Source organism: Rhinatrema bivittatum, chromosome 19, assembly GCF_901001135.1.
Source record: "Rhinatrema bivittatum chromosome 19, aRhiBiv1.1, whole genome shotgun sequence".
Lineage (NCBI taxonomy): Eukaryota > Metazoa > Chordata > Amphibia > Gymnophiona > Rhinatrematidae > Rhinatrema > Rhinatrema bivittatum.
Genome location: NC_042633.1, coordinates 5,884,593 through 5,906,983, shown reverse-complemented (window position 1 = coordinate 5,906,983; position 22,391 = coordinate 5,884,593). Strand labels below are relative to the sequence as shown.

General features: G+C 45.3%; 1 protein-coding gene across 1 annotated transcript in view; it reads left to right on the top strand.

The window, feature by feature from the left end:
- Positions 1-991: 991 nt before the first annotated feature.
- Positions 992-22,391, top strand: part of LOC115081095 (vomeronasal type-2 receptor 26-like) — a 69,006-nt gene continuing 47,606 nt past the window's right edge. The window contains exons 1-3 of the mRNA XM_029585606.1: positions 992-1,002; positions 1,397-1,688; positions 5,092-5,886. Of these exons, the coding sequence (XP_029441466.1) occupies positions 992-1,002; positions 1,397-1,688; positions 5,092-5,886 (1,098 nt within the window). The remainder of the gene's footprint in view (positions 1,003-1,396; positions 1,689-5,091; positions 5,887-22,391) is intronic.

The following is a 22,391-nucleotide window of genomic DNA, read 5'->3' as shown; positions in this document are numbered from 1 at the left end:
GATCACTAAGATAGCTTCTACCCAGGGTAATTTTCCCCAGATGTTAAGCAGCTGTCATTACATCTATTACGCTTTTTCCTGTTTAAACTAATGATTGGATATGTACCTCTGATTTCCAGAACAAATCTGAATATCTGCTTAGTGAAATGCATTTAATTATTTTTACATCTAATCTACTTCAATATTATGATATATTCAGATCCCATCTCAGGAGATTAGTTCTCTTCTATGTATAAGTGTTTCCAGAGCGTTCATACTTCCAGTCACGTGCAGTCTTGTATCTGAAGGATCCTGTGAAAAAGAGCTGTCTGGTGGCATTTCATATCTCCCGGGCTCCAGAATCCTTAATTTATTGTGTGTCTAAATATATATCTTCAGACACCCCCCATGCTTTACAGACATGTTTAGAGAACAAAGGCAATATGTTTATTGTAATCACTGTGTCTGTCTGTCTGTCCATCCATTAGTTGACATTCCATCTGTCCATCTGCATGCATGCATCAGGAGTAGATCCATATACAGCAGATGAGAGGTACTGGAGTCCAGGAGATAGAGGTATAGGGATTAATGCCATATATGTGAAGCTAGGATTCCATGTGGCCCAGGAGCATGGCAGATACCTGATGAGGGAAGTGAAGGCCCATTGGAAAAAGGGAAGAAAACATAATGGGGCAGATTTTCAAAGGCTATGCGCATAACGCATGCGCGTAACCTGAGAAAATCTGCCCCTGCGCGCGCCAAGCCTATTTTGCATAGGCTCGGTGGCGCACGCAAGCCCCGGGACAGGTGTATGTCCCAGGGCTTCAAAAAAGGGGCAGTCTGGGGGAGGGGGCGTGGCCGCGGTCTGGGGGCAGGGCCGGGGCGTGGCGGTGGTGCGGGGGCGTTCCGGGGCAGGGCCGAGTGCTCCTGCACAGCGGCCTGTGCTGGGGCATGGTGCGCCAGCAACCGGCCGGCGCGCACAAGTTACGCCTGCCTGAGGAAGGCCTAATTAATGCAACAAAGGTAGGGGGGGATTTAGGTAGGGCTGGGGGGTGGGGGGGAGCGGAAGGAAAGCCATCAAGGCTCCCCTAGGGCTCGGCGCACGCAAGGTGCACAAATGTGCACCCCCTTGTGCGCGCCGACCCCATATTTTATAACATGCGCGCGGCTGCGTGCACATGTTATAAAATCGGGTGTAGATTTGTTCGCGCCGGGTTGGGCAAACAAATCTATGCCCGTGCGTATTTTTTAAGATCTGTCCCAATTTGTGCAACATCTGGAGGATGTACCTTACAAACTCTATCAGATCAATTTGTAAAGCTTGTTAAAAGCTCCAACCATTTCACACAAGTCTGCAATTAATATCCATGTTTTATATCATTTAGTTTTACATTATCTGCAATGAATGTCATTGCAGGTATTCTCCAGTAAGCTTCTATAACTTCCTAGCCTTGATTTCTGCAGTGGAGGAGATTAACAACAGCTCGGAGCTTTTACCCAACCTCACATTGGGGTTCGAGATTTATGAGCCTTACAACAATCCTCTCTTTCTTTTTGTGGCTGCCATTAATATTTTCTCAGGAATGGGCAGCTGGATCCCAAATTACAGCTGTGAAACATCTGGTACACTGGCAGCAATCATTGAAGGCCTCTCAGCTGAGGATTCATCTCAAATATCCAATGTGTTCAGGATCTTCCACTACCCACAGGTCAGAAGACTTCTCAATTTTACTTTACACCCTGCTGCAGAATCCATGCCTACAAAACATTATCCTTCCTCAAAATTAATTAAATGTATTATCAAAACACATTGAAATGGGGCAAACTGCATACATCAAAGGATGGTAATTAAGAAAAAAATGTAAAAATAATTAGTAGAAAAACTTGTTATGCTATTTCCAAGACACCTAAAGCTTAATTAGGTTTGGAACCAGAGCAAAATCTAGTCCAAAGAGTTCAGACTTCTGGTCCAAATTTACAAGGTCCTAACCCAAAATCCAGTGGTTTTTTAGTTTAGAATGGAGAGAATAAAAGCTGAAAGGAAGAGAATCAAAGGGGCCAATGTAATAAGACCCGCGGCAAAACAGGTGCTCGCTATGAGCCCGGGTTTTGATCACCGCGCGCGGCTGAAGCTGCCGCTTCCGTGGGATGTAAAAAAAATAAATTATGCAAATGACTTGCGCGCAGAAATCCACACACGTACGGAAAAGTGCACGTAGCTAAGCGCGGTAAGGGCCTATGTAATAGCAGCCGCATCCACGCTCAAAACCCGCACCGATAATCCACGCATAAAAGCGAGTGAGCGAACAAACGGGTTTCCGTATTAAGTGAAAGTAGGACCCTGGAAAGTATTTTTAATGTTTCAATTAACTGTGCTGCAGAAAACATGGGAAATATTTTCATGGATGCGAATTCACAAAATCTTGCTGCTCTTCTGGCCATGTATCTGTCCGCCCAGGGAAGCGCCTATCTCGGATGCCGCGAAAAGCTGGTCGCTCAAAAGCCAAGATAAGCACTTAGCCAGGCACTTATCAGGCCGCTCGTGCTCTGTTTGTGGCAGAACAATCTGCACGACCAGGCTTCCAGAAAGGCGCCTAGCTACCATTGCCCCTCGGGTTCGACCAAGTAAGTGCCTAGCTCAGCACCCGAGCAGCAACGGTAGCTAGGCACCTTTCTGGGCATCTGACGACATACATTCGCAACCCAGTAAAGCCCTAGCTTTTCTGGGCGCCTAGCTACCGTTGCCGCTCAGGCACTGAGCTAGGCGCTTATTTGGTCGCATTCTGATGCCCAGAAAAGCGCCTAGCTAAGCTGGCCACATCAGGCCATAGGGGGCGAAGTCTGAGGAATAGGCAAGGGTCGAGGCAGGCAGCAGGCAAGTTGAGGTTTGGTTCCAGGTTGAGTTTGAGCAAGTGGCAGGAAAGGCAAGATCTCAGGACAAAGTCAAGGCATGTGACAAACAGGGCATGGATTCAAAGCTTAAAGACTCAGGTCACGCTGGAAAAGGACCAGCGTGACCAGGCATCATCCAACAGAGAGCATTTTTATTCAGTATGCCTGAACAACAGAAACATCATCAGGGTGAGCCACAGGAAGTCCAGGGTGCTGGCCCTATAAAACCAGGAAATAAATAGAGGCTAAGGCAAGCAGGAAGCAGACAAGGAGCTGATGTCAGAGACTGCCAGAACTCTCACAGGTGCTAGAAAACAATGCAGGCGATATGTTACAAAAGGGGTTGGAATTGGGAGTGAAGGGAGAAGAATATGAGGGACAGCCAGAGGAATGATAATCCTTAATAGTAAGAGCAAGATGCTTGCAACCCCCCTTCCCATCCCCACCCCTATTCCTGGATGACTGAAAGTTGCAGGACCCTGATGGCTGGCCCAATTAGTCACTTATGATTTCAGTCGTCAGTATTGGCCAGGATGAGTTGGTGCTCCATCCCAATAGACATGTTGAAAAAACATTCCAGTTCCTGGATTCAAGTCCCCAAGGATGGCATCAAAGCTCTTTATTAACCTGTTCAAGCAGATCTAATAGTTACATTTATGGGAGTATCAACAGAAATTATCCCAGATGCACAGAATGCAAGACTGGAAGCAGATAATCTTCTCTCTTGTGATAGTGTTTACAGCAAAAACTACATCTCCATCTGGTGGTAATTGGATTTGCTAGGAAAGAAGTGCTTAAATCAGGGCATCTTAGACCTTTCCTGGGGACCCCACAGCCTGTTGGAGACCCCGGCATGCCGCGAACGGAGCGCGTCCCGTGGCACACGCTCCGTTTGCAGCGAAGATGAAGGCCCGGGTGCGCCGATCACGGCACAGGGAGGCCTTCCCTTTTCACCACCAATGGCGCACTGGGCCTTCCTCCTCACCGCGAACAGAACGTGTGCCGCGGGACGCGCTCTGTTCGCGGCATGCCGGGGTCTCCTCTGCTATATACTGCCTCTCCCGCGATGGCCGCTGTCCTTCCTACCTGTGCCGTGTTTGAACCGCCTGCGCCACCTATTGGTGGGCTGGGAAACTCGATGCCACTCGAAATTAGACTGCAGAGAAAGTTTAAACTTTTCAAAGTAAGTCTAAAAACCTGGCTTTTTAAACAGGCTTTTTATAAGGAGAACGAAGAAAACAAATGAGCGCATAAGTAAGCACCAAGCAATCGGTTTTTAAAAATTTTCTTTCCTATCTCCTAATACATATTAGAGTGTTAAATGTATTATAGGAACCGTAAAGAAGTTTTTTCAACCAACATATAAGCAAAATCAACAGATAGCTTTTTACATTATAAAAAACATGTTACTGTTCACTAATGGCACATCTATAATATGTAATTTATAATCAACTTTTAATACTATTTGTGCCTTTTTGTAAACTGCTGTGATGGTGAGTTAACTTAACGATGGTATAGAAAAGATTTTAAATAAATAAATAAATATTATAGCGCCATCTATCGGCGGGCTTCGGAACATCCGCGATCACTGACGGACACACTCCAAGCCCGATATCTTATGGATAATATTAATCCGAACAATGATCTGCTGGGAATAACATTTAAACTACACAATCCCCCCCCCCCCCCCCCCGAACTCTCAGATCACAGAACCATAAGAAATTCTCCTTTAGTGCAAACTAGAGAGAGAGTGATATCAATGGCTGGCCCAAAACTATGGAACTCCATGCCAGAGGAACTATGAACAATAACAGACGAAGAAGACATTTAAGAACGAGTTGAAATCATGGCTATTCAAAAATGCCTACGGTTTGACAGAAATCTCCAGTTCTCCTTGACTCAGATATCCAAAATTTCTCTTGAACAATACCCCTCCACTCTAACCTCCCCCTATAAATCAGATTTCATTTTGTATGTCTGCCTTTGAAATACACTCTTTATTGATGAATGTTTACCTATTTTACTAACTGTATGCTACCTTTGTAACACATCATATATTTATGAGTGTCTAACCTGTACACTGTTGTGAACTAATGATTCTCACATGGAATGATGGTATAGAAAACACCCAAATAAATCAATAAATCAATAAATAAATAAACTAAATATTAGCTCACAATGGTAAAGCTGATGATGCATTCATTATTCTTTTCTCAACAGATCAGTTTCATCTCGAAGAATCTCTTTTTGAGTGACTCAGTGAAGTTTCCTTATTTCTACCGGACTGTTCCCAGTGAGCTAATCCTCTGTGCTGGGATAGTTAGGGTTCTGAAGCATTTTGGCTGGACCTGGGTTGGTATCATTGCCTCTGACGATGACAGCAGCATGAAAGCTGTCCAGATCCTAAAGGAAGGGATTGAGCAGAACGGGGGCTGCACAGAATTCATGGAAACCTTCAGTCACACTACTGTCATGTCAGTTGAGAAGAAACATAAAATATCTGAGACTATCTCTGCATCATCAACTAATGTGATTATTTTCTACTGTAGCAAAGAGTATTTATGGACTCTACATGGGAACATAGACTTTATGAAGATACCTGGTAAGGTTTGGATATTCATAAATGAAATGGACTTTTCATCATCTTATTCAATGGAAATGGATATAAAGAACAACATCTTGGTATTCAATGTGGTAAAGAAGAGTATTCCAAGCTTTTTGAAATTTGTCCGTGAGGTGAATCCTATCCTGCTTCCAGATGATTTCAGTGACTTTTGGTGGATGAGCCTGTGTGGCAGTCGGTGCCCCCAAAGCATCAGAAGATCTTGCAGCACTAATAAAACATTCCCCGATATGTATCACTGTTACGACAAATACCTTGGGAGCAGCTATAGTGTATACAATGCGGTGTACGCCCTGGCACACGCACTGCATGACATGGTCATGGCTGCCTCTGGAAATGACACCACTTTGCGTGGAGAAAGTTGGAGATTTTTGGATCGTTTGCCATGGAAGGTAATTTAATTTGTTTGGGGAATGTTTAGTTCAGAAAAAAAGCAGTGTCATACCCTGGCACAATGTGAAAGGAAAGCTTTCATTGGAGGAGGAGGCAGAGTGCTGTGGAGACTCGAAGGCCACACAGATGCTCAGTCCCCATGACCTCAGAGTGCTGCTCAGCCTTGGCAACTCTGCCAGAAGAGAAACTGAGGTAGGAGGGAGGAGGAGATATTAAATTCACTCTCAGCTGGCAGGATAAAAGGAGAGACAGTTACTTCATATGACAGAAAGGAGGTTAAGCAGTGGCAGCACACAGGTGGTAAGGAAGTGAAGGTCTATATTTATTTATTTATTTAAAAAATTAATTATTCGCTCCACTACAAGGTACTCAGATTAAGGAACAAATCAATGTAAAACACGAGCCAGGCCTGAACCTCAGAGCTCACATGGGGCTGTTTCCAAGACAGCAGGATATTGAACTTGAACGGAAGAGTACAAATACGTAAAGAAGATCTGATAAGTCCCACCAAATAATATTAGGCAAATAAAATTATGTAACTAATACAATCAGTTAAACACCCTCCTCTCACAGGCTAGATTTCAGGCCTTGAATAAAGTTACCCTAATCAAATGCTAAAATATACTAAAAAACCCTTGCTGACTGGGCCTAGTGGTCGATATATCAGGCATGTAAGTCAGCAAAAGAAGCCTAGAAGACTGAGCCCGGAGGAAGCTGGCAAAGGCCTCAGGATGACCAGGAAGAGGCCTGGCAGAAAGGTCAGCCTAGAGGAAGCCAACTCTCTACTAGGGATGGATGTGCACTCGTTTGAAACAAAATAGGAAGTCTCAGCAGCATTTCCTATTTCATGCTATGAGGTTTTAAAAAATGAAATGGAAGCAGGGCTTAATTTGTAGATAAAAAGGAAGTGGATCTATGGAGCTGGTGGGGGCGGGAGGGTGTCTGGGCCAGGTGTGATGTGTGTGATGGGTTGGGGCCAGGTCTGGTTGTGAACGCTATCTCCCAAACACACATACATTATTACAAACATGGAGCTGAAGACACTCTTCTTCCTTTTCACCCCAGAAATCCTCAACCGGTAGCTGTTCTTCTCCCTCCAAAACTGATTTATACCCTCAGCTGTGCTCCCCTTCCTCAGGTCCTTGAAGAAAGGCGGCAAAAATTAGTGACAGACATGAAAAAGGCATTGAATTAGCACAGTTTGTATCTGTTCTGTACGCTGAAGGATCACATCCCTCCTCCTGTTGTCTGCACATTAGGATGAGCATACCTGGGAACTTTTGACTTCCAGTCACCCTGAGATTACCATGGATTAGCAGGGGGGGGGGGGTAGAGGGGTTAACGGGGGGAGGGCAACTGCACAGTTGGACCGGATGCTCACAAATTTGCTCTCATAAATTTGCTCTCATAAGCACTCTTACATGTTCACACTTACTTTCACTGGCACCCGAGGGCTCAACCTAAGGGGAAAGAGGGCTGGTATAGGTGAAGCTTCAGTTGGGCCTCTGCCACAGCCAGCTCTGCCAACTGATAGTGGGGACCTGCAGGGCTTTTCCCTGTAGGTTGCGCCAACTCCACCTCATCCCAAGGGTTCACACCCATAACAGAAATCTCCAAGATCATCAGGGAGCCTTCTTTCCTTTAGATCCTAGAAACAGCGCAAACAAATGCTCAGCTGGCTAGGGATGTGCATTCATTTTCTAACAATATTTGATCTTCAACTTTATCTAAGCTACTCTCAATCCAGATTACAAGATATAATAAATATTCCTTACATTTGTGTCTCAGTGTGCAGTAGCATAGAAACAATCATGAAGGGGTGATATATACTGTTGTGCGTCCCGGCCACATGGGTACCGTGACCGGGCCTGCTCACCTCACAACTCCTTCCACCAGTACCGGTCTTGCTGCGGCTGCTAGCTCCCCGCGTCCCCAACGCTTTCCGTGGCCCTCTCCGGCTTCCTCCATGCCGCAGGCCTCACAGCGGAGCTCCTGTCAGGGCTCCGTGTCTTCGGCCGCCTTAGCCACGCCCCTAGGCACGCATGCGGGAAACGCGGCTCGGCCGCCACCCAGTGACGTCACATGAAACTCCCTATAAATAGCGAGGCCCTGTCCCCAGGACCTCGCCTTGGCAATCGGGTCGACAACGTGGTGTTCTGAGTTTGCCTTCTCCGTGTTCCAGTGTCTCCTTGTTCCAGCGTCTCCTTGTGTTCCTGTGTCCCTACTCAGGTAGTACCTTCTTGGACTGATCTCTGGTACTGACCTCTGCCTGCCTGACTACTCTATTTATCTGCTGCCTGGAACTGACCCTCGCTCGCCTTGACTACGCTCGGACTGACCTTGGTATTGACCTCTGCTTTGGCTGACCACTTCTGGAATGATACTCTGGCTTTGACCCTTGTTCTGCACCCAGATACTCTCTTCTGGCCTTCTGTAACGACCAGACCATCCTGCTTGGATTCCATCCGCGGCCTTCATCCGACCAGTGCCGCAGGCACTGCCTGTTTTGCCCAGAGGGCCTTCTTGAACTGTTACCTCCCTGAGGTCTCCGGAGCTTCCACTTCGGGTCTGGTCTCTCCTCTTTGCATCAGCCGCGCACCTTTTGCATCAGCCACTATCTGTCCGGGAGATCACCTGAGGCCAACCTAAGTCCAGGTGGTCCGGGTACCCAAGGGCTCAACCTGCGGAAACCCCGGTCTGTTATTGGTGAAGCTCCAGCTAGCCTCTGTCTCCTCGTGTGCTCTGGCTCCTGGTGGAAGGCGCTCTCTGGGTCCGACCAGAGGGCCGTACAAATCCTGCGCCAGGCCAAGGGTCCACCTCCAGCGTCACATATACAGCTATTGATGGAGGTAAACAGGGATTTGTAATCATTCATCTTACATTAGCAGAAAATGGGGTAACAATCAGAGTTTAATTAGGAAAATTAGGGAGCCAGGATAGTGAAAGGTGAATTGAATTGATCTCATGGTGAAGTCTAGGAAGCCAGATTTTCGCTGGAGGGCTTCGGCCCAGAAGAGAATTCATGGGAGCCCTCTCACCACATTTTGGACAAAAATCTCCTCCAAGACTTCCACCAGCGACCAGACCTGCTCACCTCGCAACTCCTTCCACCAGTGCCGGTCTTCCCAGCGGCTGCCATAGGGACCCGGGCCGCTGGGACTTAGGTGGGCCTCGCAAGGTCTCTTGGGAGAGTTAGAGTTCGGCATGCCAACAGAGGCAGGAGGAGCGCTATCAGCTTCTAGGCTGGTAACAGGTTGGAGATAGGAGAACCAGAAGAACGTTGGTGATGACAAGGCTAGGGACAGATCCAGAATCAAGCAAGGTCAGACGAGCAAGGTCAGAGTCTAGGAATCAGTCCAAGGAGTGGTCAACGAAGCAAGGGTCAAGATCCAGAGGTCAGACAAGGTCAGGAACAGGCTGAGGTTGTAGGCAGGCAGCAGACGGGCAGACAGGTCAGGAACAGGCTGTGGTCTTTGGCAGGCGGCAGGCAGGCAGACGAGTCAGGAACAGGCTGTGGTCTTTGGCAGGCGGCAGGCAGACAGGCAGGCCAGGAACAAGCTGAGGTCTTTGGCAGAAAGTCAGTCTGAGGTAAGACCAGGGAGATGAACAATGAACACTGGAACAAGAGGGGCAAGGAAGCAAGTACAAGCAGGAACGGAACTGGAACAGAAGGATCCTGGCACGAGACTAGGAACAGGCAAGCAGATACACGAGCAACGGCAATCTCAGGAACAAACCGACCTGATTTCCAAGGCAAGGAAGTGAGGCCAGGATATTCCTTTTAACTTCCCTTCAATCAGGGTGCGCCACGGAAGTAGGACCCGTCCTCAAACCCATACGTTATTGATCTGCTCCCCAGAGGGGAGGAGTTAGCAATCTGGTATCGATCTAGCTGCTGGATTTTCCTGTAGAAGGAGGAACTAGCATCTGTTATGGATAACCCCGCCAGGAGGGAGGAGTTAGTAATCTGTAAACACTCACCCCGCCAGGAGGGAGAAGTTAGCAATACGTATGGCTTAGCTCCTTCAGAGGGGAGGCGTTAGCAATCTGTTGTAGATCACTCCTCGAGAAGAGAGAGGAGTAGCAATCTGTTAGTGATGTGACCGCCAGGGAGGCGGAGTTAGTCTTCTGTAGAATGCTGTTTCCCCAAGGAGAGGAGCTAGCGATATGTAATACTCCATAGGCATAGTTAGTGATCTAATGTGGGATGGCTCCCACAGAGTGGCAGTCGGTATGATACTGCTCTAGTATTGTAAGGAATAAACACTTAGTAGAAATGGTGAATCCTTGGGCCGATGGCAGATGACAGCGCCCTCAGGAGGAGATCCTGAGAGGGACCACCAGCTAGGCTGGAGTATGAGACAAACACAGATAGTTCTTTATTAGACTGGAAGTTGAACCACCAGAGGTGGCAGTAGTGAGCTGATGTGCCCGGCAGGGCTGAAGTCCCTCAGGTACTGGAATTGTGATCTCTGGGTTGCTGAGCTGTAAAGAGAGACTATAGGTAGTGAGTAGACAGGGTATGCTGGATACATAACCAGTAGTAGATATCTGTAATGGCCTCTTATGCAACAGAGAGTCTTCAATATATTCAGGAACAGGAGCCGTAGGCGAGCACTGGTTCCTATAGGCAGTCTGAAGAAAGAACTCATAATAGCTGTGTATGAGATGCTTCTGGAATAAAAGAGAGTCTTGGAGGGATTTAGGAACATAGGCCCTCGTGGAGCGAGTACCGGTTCCTATCTGCAATCTGTAATAGTAATTCATAAGATATAGGTATGCGATAACTTCTGAGATGGAAGAGAGTCGGTAAAGGGTTTTAGGAACATGGGCCCTCATGGAGCGAGTACTGGTTCCTATCTGCAATCTGCATTAATAACTCACGATCTCCATATATACCTGCGATAACGTCTTAGACAGAAGGGAGTCTTCAGAGATTAGGAACATGGGCTCTTGTGGAGCGAGTACCGGTTCCTATCTGTAATAGAACTCACAGTGTTCACGTCTGCGATCACTTCCAGGCAGTAAGGAGTCTTCTGAGCATTCAGGGACGTAGGCCCTCGAGTGTTGTGGAGCGCTAGGAGAGCGTTCCGCTTACCAGGAGATGTGTGTTCTTGGGCCATGGATCAACCCCAGAGGAACTCCGAAGAGGTGCCGCGGTAGGCGAGGCATGCCCGCGCATGGGCTGGACAGGAGCGAGGCTGGACTGAAGAGAGATGACTGGAGATACTGACCCTCCTCCGGACCTGCACGCTTCGGAAGACCAACAACGCAATGGTGGTCTTATGAACAGTCCACCGACCGTTCCAAGCCCTTTCGGTCCTGCCATATGGAGTCCAGGGCAGCGAAGACCGGAACATGAAGATTCAGACGAGACTCAGGAACGAGGTACTTGGATGCACAGACGAGACTCAGGAACAAGGTACTCAGAAGACTCAGGCAAAGTTCAAGGTAATCAGAAGACGCAGGCAAAGCTCAAGATAATCAGAAGACTCAGGTAAGCACTGGGATGAGACTGCAATGCAGCGTGCCCTACACAGTCCACCCGTGGGACTGGTCACGGACCACGCTGGACTTCAAGAGCCTCTAGACGAGATATGGAGCAATGAATGAAACATGCCTCAGAAGCTGAAGAGGCCTGCACCAAGGCATGCCCTACTCAGCTGCCAGTGGCTGGTTGTGGACCACGCTGGGAGTACAGGTTCTGGCAGATTCTTTGGCATGGACGGAGCAAGCACTAGGGACTCTGTAGACCAGGGATAAGTACAGAAGCGGAAGTCTCCTGGAGGCTAGTGCTGCAGAAGTGAGGTAGGCATTGCACGATGAAGCGCCCTACTCATCCCGCCCGTGGGGCTGGTCGCGGAACACGTCATGGCTTGCCAGGAAGAGTGGCATGAGGAACCAGGGGTACAGCACAGCTGGACAGACACATGGACTTCAGGATCAGGAGAAGCAACATCAGAGCTGGGTCATAGACATCAGGAACAAACATCTGGACTGGAACACAGATTACTGGATCAGGAGACAGACCTTAGGGCTGGAACACGGACATCAAGAACAGCAGGTGAACATCTGGACTGGAACATAGACTATAGGACAAGACGAGGAGCTCCAACGAAGAACAGGAAACACAGGACCTTGAAGAAGTGCTGGAACAAGGATGACTCCTGGAGCGAAGGACAGCAGGATCCCAGGAGTGACCAACTCCTTGCGAAGGCAAAGCTGGAATGGACGCTGAGCCCTTTTATAGGGCTGAAGAGGACAACGCCCAGGGAGGGGTCAGCAGAGGGCCACACCTGGCTGGCCCTTGAAAAGCTGGAGAGAGGCATGCGCCCGCACCTAAGGAAGCTGGAGAAGAGAGAGCTGGAAGCTGTTGGCGTCCTCAGCCATGTGGAAGGCCCAAGGAAGCAAGGCAGGTAGTGGAGCATCCCTGCCCAGAAGCTGGAGAGGTGGCAGGCTGCATGAGTGGCTTCCAGCCGCGAAGACTGAAGCAAGAAGGCTGCAGGAAGCAGAGAATGGCTGCAGGCACCATCAGGGACGGCCTCCCTGCCGGCCAAGGACCCGGGCTGAAGCAGGCGCCGGCAGGGAAGGCCTCCCTGCCGGCTGAAGACCCCGGCAGCGGCTCCTGCCACAAAGAGGAACAGTCGGCAGAGCCGGAGCGACAGCGGCATCCCCAGCCGCATGAGAGAGCCCCCGGCGGTCCGACCCTGCCACGCAGGGTCGGAGACAACCAGGGAGGAGTCCAGTGACGGAGGCACACCCGCCGCGAAGAAGATAGCGCCAGCGGCCCGACTGGCCGCATGGAGGTGAGAAGCCTGCCCGCACTCCTCACGGGCAGGATCGCAACACTCGAGAAGCGAGTACCGGATCCCGTCTTAGCAATCTGAAATCAAGAAGAGAGAGAGCGAGGCCCCCGAGGAGCGGGTACCCCTAGGTAAGTTTGTAGAGGCAGAGCAGTGGAGAAAGAATTCCCCTTGCTAACTCGTTTCATAGTTGCAAGCAAAGACCTTTTAAGTTGGAAGCGGATGACGTCACTACGGGGGGGGACGCCCCCGAGGTTCGCGCCCTTGCTGGTACAAAGTCTGGAGCGCGCGCGCGCCCTTACGTCATCAGGAACATGGTGGATCCGCAGCGTCAAGCCAGCCCGGGGATTCCTGAGCGAAGAGGCAAGGAGAAGCCGCGGCAGCATCTGTTCGTCAGACCAGAAGGTAGTCGCCACAAAGGTAGAGAGGGTGAAGCGAGGGCGAGAACAGGCACGAACGCAACACCATATCAGGGTGGCTGGTCCGCGCATGCACGTAGGGGCATGGCTAGCTGTTGGGACGCCGAGGCCCGGTGTGGGTCCTGGTGTGCGAGAGAAGGCCCGGCGACCGCCGCCACGGGATGCCGGGGCCTTGCCGAGTTTGCGAGGGCTGCGAGGGAGACAGGACCAGAGCTTGCTGGATGACCCTGAAGGTGAGCGGTCCCGCGGGCGGGCGGGGCGCATAACAGTTATCTGGGGATGTGGAGAGCGATCCTAAGTTATCCTTGAAACTTAGATGATTTTCTGATGCATCTGGCTAAATTAGCCAGATAACAAGTCACTTATCTGAATACCATCAAAAGATATACATTTAGGTGGTATTGTTTAGAGAAAAATATTAATAATGAGCAACCTGTTATATGATTCCCACTCCCACCCCTAATATTTAAAAAATGGCACGATTGGGCCAAACCCCTTCATCCCTTGCCACATTTTAAAACATGTGGTTGGAATCCTCTTTTGTTGGTCCTTGGACCTTTACCAATTCCTCAAAAAGTGCCAGTGCCAGTCCTCTTCCTCGCCCCCCCCATCCCCCCCCCAACTCTACCAGTACCTAAAAAAAGCTATTTCTTCACCCCTACTGCAACCTGGACCCAGTGCTTCTAGGGTGCGCTTCTAGGGTGCGTCTGGTCCAGCCTCTTAAGAACTCCCCCACGTTTGGTGGGGGAGTTCTTAAGAGGCTGGACTTTTATAAAATCTACCCCTATATGCGTATATTCAGTGACATAGCTGTGCCTCTGAATATACCTTGTAACTTAGCTGGATAACTTATATATCTGGCCAAGTTACTTAAATGGCCAGCTTTGAATATTTACCTCATTTATTTTAGTTAGCTTTCCTGGATGCTGTTTGATATGAGGCCTGTTATTTGGCTGCCCTAATGTCCTTTCTTAGATATACTATCGATGACCATCTGCTCAGGAGAAAGATAAAAAAAAACATATAACCATAATTATTTAACTTATATATTTTATTGAAGTTAGACACTTTCCTACTCCCATAGCAACCTAAAACTTAACTAGGAACTGATCAAAATTGAGATGAAGGCAGCAGTCTAGCAGCAAGAGGGAGGCTTCCCACTCTTTTGCTTAGAGTGTCACATGTATGATTTTTTACCCTCCGGTGAGAAGTTGTACATGTGCATGCGATGCAAAGAGCTCCTAGCTCTCAGAGAATGAGTCCGATCTCTGGAGGCTAGAGTGGCAGACCTGGAGGAGCTGAGGCAGACAGAGAGATATATAGATGAGACCTTCAGGGACATAGTAGTCAAGTCCCAACTTCAGACTGGCAGCCCTGGTGCTGCCTTGGAGGAAGAAGGTCTCATGATGGGAGAGCATCAACCAGGTGCAGCAGGAAAGGATCCTGTAGCAAGGACCTGCTCTCCAGGTTATGCATTGTCCTTTCGCACTGAGGATATCTCCCCAAGGCCTACTGCCCAGGAGGGAAGGGTTAGGTTGGCAGTCATAGTTGGTGATTCGATTATTAGGAATGTAGATAGCTGGGTGGCTGGTGGGCGTGAGGATCGCCTGGTAACATGTCCTCCTGGAGCTATGGACCCGTCTATTAGCACGTTTCGAGATTTAGTTATTAAAGAGATACGAGGTTTGAAGAGATTTAATACATTAGAATTTGAGTCAAATATATCCCGAGTTGAATGGTGCATTGTTGGATTTAGCTAGAGATTCCTCGATCGTAATAAAAGCCGCCGATAAAGGAGGAGTGGTGGTGGTGATGGATGCCGCTGATTATTGCGAAGAGGTGGCTCGACAAGTGAATGATTCAACATATTACTCTAGATTGGTAGAAGATCCTACTAATGATTTGAAGAAGGAGATAGATTCCTTGGTGGAAACTGAATTTGCTAGATTCTGGATTACATCACGTGAGAAAAGGTTTCTAACTGTTGATTTTCCCCAAACACCGGTATTATATATGCTACCTAAAGTGCATAAGTCACTAGAGAAACCCCCGGGGAGACCTATCGTATCCACTAAGGGTTCATTGTTAGAGCCATTATCTATCTTTGTGGATAGATTTTTATCTCCAATGGTGAAGCTTTTGCCATCATATGTTAGAGATTCTTCCGATTTGGTTTTACAATTGGAATCATTGACTTTATAGCTATTTTCTAATAAATCGTTGGCATTGGCTACTATTGATGTGGTATCATTATATACGAATATCCCACAATCAGAAGCCATTGAGATTATTGAGGCTAAATTGAATGGTGTATCATCATGTATTCCATCAGAATTTATATCATCCTTGGCATGGATTGCTTTAAGGAATAATTTCTTCATGTTTGATAACAATTTTTTCCTCCAAAAAAAGGGGGTGGCTATGGGCGCTACAATGGCGCCAGATGTAGCGAATCTATACATGGGGAATTTTGAAGAGAAATATTTACATGATAATCCCTTTAGCAGCCATGTTAAGTTATGGAGGCGATATATCGATGACATCCTGGTGGTGTGGGAGGGGGAGGAAAGTGAGTTTACAGCATTTATGTCCTGGTTAGAAAGATGTGATGCAAATTTAAAGTTCACCTACAATTTTGATAGGAAGAACATGTCATACCTTGATATTTTGATTACATTACAATCCAGGGGATTTAACTTTTCCATCTATCGTAAACCAACAGACAAAAATACTCTAAGATATGACAGCTGTCACCCACAGCATTTGCGGTCTAACTTACCGTATGGGCAATTTTTGAGGTTGAGGAGATTGTGCTCTGATGTACAAGATTATAAAGTAAAGGCACAAACTATGATCCAAAATTTTCAACAGAGGGGTTATCCTTTACAGACAATTAGGAAAGCCTACAAATGAGCCCGGTGGGTAAATAGAGAGTGTCTTTTTTTTTTGCCCGTTAATCAGCAACAGGATTTGAATAGAACCATGTGTGTTTTACCATTCTCTCATTAAGAAATACTGCATGTGTTGATGCTACATGATGGATTACATGAATTGCCGAGATTTGCCTTAAAAAGGGGTAAAAACCTGAGAGATATGATTATTCACTCTGATTTGCAGATGAAAGGATGCAAGTGATGTCTGATAATGTGAATGTTAAGGGGCATTACCCCTGTAGTAAATGTACTGTTTGCACCCAGTCGTTTTCTGGTGAGGTTTTACCATTTTTTGCAAATGGTAAATTTAGGCTCCAGGCATTTACAAATTGTGAATCTAAGGGTGTGATATATGGGCTGTGGTGCCCTTGTCCCCGTTTGTATATTGGCAAAACTAAATGGAGTCTCAAGACCCGGATGATAGAGCATAGGAGTGCTGTTGTGCGAAGTAAAGTTGAAGCACCAGTAGTACAACATTGTCTACAGCATCATCACACATTTGACGATCTAAGATTTGCTGTGATAGAAAAACCATTACCCTGTAATCGTGGGGGTGATTTTGATGGTTATTTACGGCAAAGGGAACAGAAGTGGATATACTTTTTTGACACGGTTGATCCTAAAGGACTAAATAAAGATATTGATTGGTCTGTTTTTTAGCTGGGTGGTGCTGCATCTTTGAATTGAGGATTGTGGGAGTTGTAGTTTCCACATTGAGGAATTATCCCGGATTTCCTGTGACGAAGTTTGAGTGACATATTTAAACTAGTGGGGTAAGTTCGAATTTGACATCCGAGACGCTGAGGCACCATGTTCGAATCCTTTTAGAGACGCTGAATGTGTGTCCGGGTGAGTGTATATTGGAATAGGAGCTAGGAATGGTATGTTTGAAGCATTTTTGCACAAATATAAGGGGTTTAAAGATTTATTATTGAAGCTGGAGTGTCTAATTTGATTGGTTTTAATTTTTAGGATTAACAGAATATTTTGGCCTAGATGAAATTAAAATAATTCCCCTGAAGAAGACTGACATTCAGTTGAAACATGATTCATGTTGGGGGCATCTAGAAACAGCATAGCTGGGTGATATAACAGATTTGTTGGCTAAGTATTCTTTTTACTTTTGGTGCTTGGTGATAGAGTGTAAGACACGTTGAACATAATAGTATAAGATTTGACTAAAAACTTTTAAATTAATAAAGTAACAGTGTGAAGATACAAATGACAATAAATGATTAAAAAGAATAATGCTCTAAACGCTGAATACAGCCTGCGGCCCATTGCGTGGCGAGAGGCTGCATATTAAAGTTCAATAGAGCTTAAGATCTATGATATTGTCATTTGGTGAGATTAAGAATTATGTGAAAACGGTTTGTGGAGTTATAGATTATATTCTGTCTCCTCTCTCCTTGTATTTAGTTGGTGATCAATTAGAGAGGTAGCTGCTTCTTTTTGGTTGTTGTGATTATTTAGCAGTGAATGATGACATAGACTTAATTGGCATCTCAGAGACATGGTGGAAAGAGGATAACCAATGGGACAGTGCTATACCGGGGTACAAATTATATCGCAATGACAGAGAGGAGCACTCGGGAAGAGGTGTGGTGATTTATGTCCAGGATGGCATAGAGTCTAACAGGATAAACATCCTGCATGAGACTAAATACAAAATTGAATCTTTATGGGTAGAAATCCCTTGTATGTCGGGGAAGACTACAGTGATAGGAGTATACTACTGTCCACCTGGTCAAGATGGTGAGATGGACAGTGAAATGCTAAGAGAAATTAGGGAAGCTAACCAAATTGGTAGTGCAGTACTAATGGGAGACTTCAATTACCTTACTCACACAAGGGAGTCAGCGGTTAACCACAACATAAAATCAAATAACCAGAAATGTGGAACCCAAAACAATTCGATTGATAGCCTATGAAGGTGTCAGCAAGCCTTGACGTTATATGTCACTTTCAAGTAGACACTAACCGGTCTTATCTATCATCCACCTTCATCATTACTTTAATGCAACAAAATATTTTTTCTTTTTTCTCTTTTTTTCTTTTTTCAATAAATTAAAACAGTCCTCCATTCATGTAAGCAGGAATGACTCTTTCATATGTAATTAGTAGAATTGCCCTACACTGGCCGGTGTTTCGCTGGGTAAGCTTCCTCAGGGGCATATAGAAAGGATTCTAACAAGAGCCACATATCTAAAATGAATGAAAAGAAAGGTTGCACATTTATAATATGAAAAGAGGTAGAACCAATACTTATCTGAAAACACCATGGCTACCTTCTTAGACGGGACCAGACGTCTCAACCATCTTGTAAAGGAAACAAATGGAGGAACCCGAACCGAGGCTGGCGCCCCTTTAAATACGCCATTTTGTAATGATGTCAGCCATCATTGATAAAATAATACATCAGCCAAGAGATAATCTGTCAATAGTAATAGAAACAGAAATTAGCCCCAAAAGACATGTAAGTCTAGCTCACTGTTCAATCCTGAAGGGTAAACAGTTTTTAGGCGATAGATCCAGCGTTGCTCAGATTGCAGTAAAATGCGTTCTCGATCACCCCCACGCCAATGTGCAGGGACGTGATCGATAGCACAAAAATGCAAGTCCTCAAAAGTGTGTCCCATCTCTGTGCAGTGTGAAACTAAAGGTTCATTTACTCTAGCATTTCTGATGTTGGATCGATGTTCGATCATTCTCATCTTCAGGAGACGTTTTGTTTTCCCAATGTAAAGTAGGGAACAGGGACATTCAATCAAATAGATGACCATAGAAGAATCACAAGTTGTATCATGTCTCAAGGATATTTTGTAGCCAGATGATACGGTCAGTTGATCTTTAATCGTCATAGAGGATTGACAAACTGAACAGGTGTTACAAGGATTATGTGAACCTGTTGACGTATGCGACGTATATGACGTCAATGAGCTGTCAGATTTCACCAAAAAATTTTTTTATATTCATGGCACGTGAAAAGGTAATTCGCAGAGGTAACCTAAAAATAGCATTGGTTTGCAAAACATGCCAATATTTAAGTATTGATTGACGAATTTTAAAGGCCACAGAGGAATATGGTAAAATGCAGGTGTGGCGTGAAGAATCCTCCACAGACCGAGGAAGAAACAGCCATTCACGATGTGAGTATTTAGCCCGTAGATAAGCCTTCCGGATACTACAATCAGCATCAGATCTAATAATAAAACCAGCTGACAAAGGTGGTATGATAGTTGTACAAAATCGAACTGACTATGAAACTGAAATATTGCACCAGCTGGATGACACTCGGTTCTACCAACGTCTGGATTTAAATCCCACCTCTGAAATACAGAATCTAATTGCTTCTACTGTACAAATTGGTGTTAAGTCTGGTTTTTTGACTTTGAAAGAAGCCAATTTTCTGACTAAAAAATATCCACGTGTCCCTGTGTTCTACACACTACCCAAGATACATAAAAATGTTGATCATCCTCCAGGACACCCAATTGTATCTGGCTGTGGTTCATTGCTAGAACCCTTGTCTCGTTTTATTGATCACTTTTTAGCCCCTTTTGTTCCCTTGATGCCCTCCTACATTAGAGACTCATCAGATATGATTGTCTTTTTGGAACACTTAGAGGTTGACACTACTGATTTAAAAATGGCTACCTTAGATGTGGAAGTCTTATACACATCCATTCCACAGGATGAGGCAATTGACATAGCAGAAATCTTTTTTGAGCAACGACCAAGACCTCATCGAATCCCTAGTGATTTTCTGGTACAATTGCTGCAAATTGCCCTAAAGAAAAATTTTTTTGCTTCTAATCAAAATTTTTTTCTTCAGACGTGTGGCACTGCCATGGAGGCCACCATGGCTCCAGACCTGGCCAACCTCTATATGCATCATTTTGAGGAACAATGGCTAAATGATCATCCCTATAAGCGATATTTGCTGGTGTGGAAAAGATATATCGATGACGTTTTTGTGTTATGGAGAGGGGATGAAGATACTTTTGGATCCTTTTTATGTTGGCTAAATTCTCAGAACATTCATTTGAAATTCACTGCTACTATTGATTCTTATTCCATCACATTTCTCGATATACAGATTACTATTATTGCTGGGAAATTTGTGACATCTCTTTTTCGTAAACCAGTTAGCTCTAATACCTACTTACACTACTCCAGTGCACACCCAAGGAATTTCAAATGCAATTTACCTGTCAGTCAGTTTATTCGTCTGAGACGTCTCTGCACTACTACAGCGGACTTTGAATTAAAATCTAAGATTCTATGCAACCGTTTTACAGCCAGAGGATACCCCCATTCAAGTATCCGGAAGGCTTATCTACGGGCTAAATACTCACATCGTGAATGGCTGTTTCTTCCTCGGTCTGTGGAGGATTCTTCACGCCACACCTGCATTTTACCATATTCCTCTGTGGCCTTTAAAATTCGTCAATCAATACTTAAATATTGGCATGTTTTGCAAACCAATGCTATTTTTAGGTTACCTCCACGAATTACCTTTTCACGTGCCATGAATATAAAACATTTTTTGGTGAAATCTGACAGCTCATTGACGTCATATACGTCGCATATGTCAACAGTTTCACATAATCCTTGTAACACCTGTTCAGTTTGTCAATCCTCTATGACGATTAAAGATCAACTGACCGTATCATCTGGCTACAAAATATCCTTGAGACATGATACAACTTGTGATTCTTCTATGGTCATCTATTTGATTGAATGTCCCTGTTCCCTACTTTACATTGGGAAAACAAAACGTCTCCTGAAGACGAGAATGATCGAACATCGATCCAACATCAGAAATGCTAGAGTAAATGAACCTTTAGTTTCACACTGCACAGAGATGGGACACACTTTTGAGGACTTGCATTTTTGTGCTATCGATCACGTCCCTGCACATTGGCGTGGGGGTGATCGAGAACGCATTTTACTGCAATCTGAGCAACGCTGGATCCATCGCCTAAAAACTGTTTACCATTCAGGATTGAACAGCGAGCTAGACTTACATGTCTTTTTGGGCTAATTTCTGTTTCTATTACTATTGACAGATTATCTCTTGGCTGATGTATTATTTTATCAATGATGGCTGACGTCATTACAAAATGGCGTATTTAAAGGGACTCATAAAAAAAGCTCAAGAGTTCCGTCAAAAAATACGCTAGTCGTAGAAAAAGATGGAATTATTATTGTAAATTGAAAAAATGCTCCAATAAAATGATTTTATAGCATTTGTAGTTTCATTGTCTATTTTTTATTTTAATTTTTTAATTTTTTAATTTTATTTTTAACTTATGTTATAACTTTTTACTATTTTTGTAATCTGAAGACAATAAGACTGCTTAATTGTTATTGTGAAAGTGAACTGCATCAGCAAGCCAGTCGGCGTCGGACCAAAGATTTTTATGGTGAGCGCCCGGTCTTCTCAATCATTTGCAGTCACTTGTATAGCTACATTTCATCATTGTATTTAAGCAAGTAAAGTTTCAAACTGATGCAAACACTTCCAAAAGACGACGATGAATATCAATAAATGTCTTTGAGAACGGCTCAACTGCGGCCGAAGTTTCGCTGTAAGAACAGCTTCATCAGGAGCCAGGTTTAAGTACAATTTTCACAGGTTCCGTCTCTGAAAGAACAGCTGATGTTGCGTCTTCATAAAAGAGTGTTTAAATATAAGGACCGCAAGGTCTCTTTACTGCACTTCTATATCCATAACTTCAATATTATCACTAAATGAAAAGACAAAAGAATATAAGACTAAAAAGTTTCTCTTATACTTATCTTAACACGGAGCAGGTAATCGTATCCTTACTCTGGACGCACTGGTCTCACCCTTGATTTCAAAATGGACAGAACGCTATCACTGATTTCTTCACCACTGTTATAGGGCCACTTGGCCCTTACGTGACCAATGAAAACTCAATGATGTCATTACGTGCTGAATCGAAGAATCTGACGTCATTGTAGACTGAATTCAAAGAAACACCTGTAAGTCTGAACTTGCATTTAACCCTTTGGGCTGTAGAGTGTCCAAACGGTGTATCCAGCGTTGTTCTAACTGGAGGAGACGGCGATCATAGTCACCTCCTCGCCAAGACGGCTTATTGATTCCAAAACGCAAACCCGTAGTTGATCAAACGTATGTGTTGAATCAAGACAATGACTCACCATTGGTGCAGTTATACGAGCATGTGTTAAACAGGAGCGATGCTCTATCAGACGTGTTTTTAAAGGTCGTTTTGTCTTGCCCACGTAGACCTTTTCACAAGGACATTGGACCATATATATGACTCCCGAAGAATTGCAGGTAGTGATGGATCTGAGA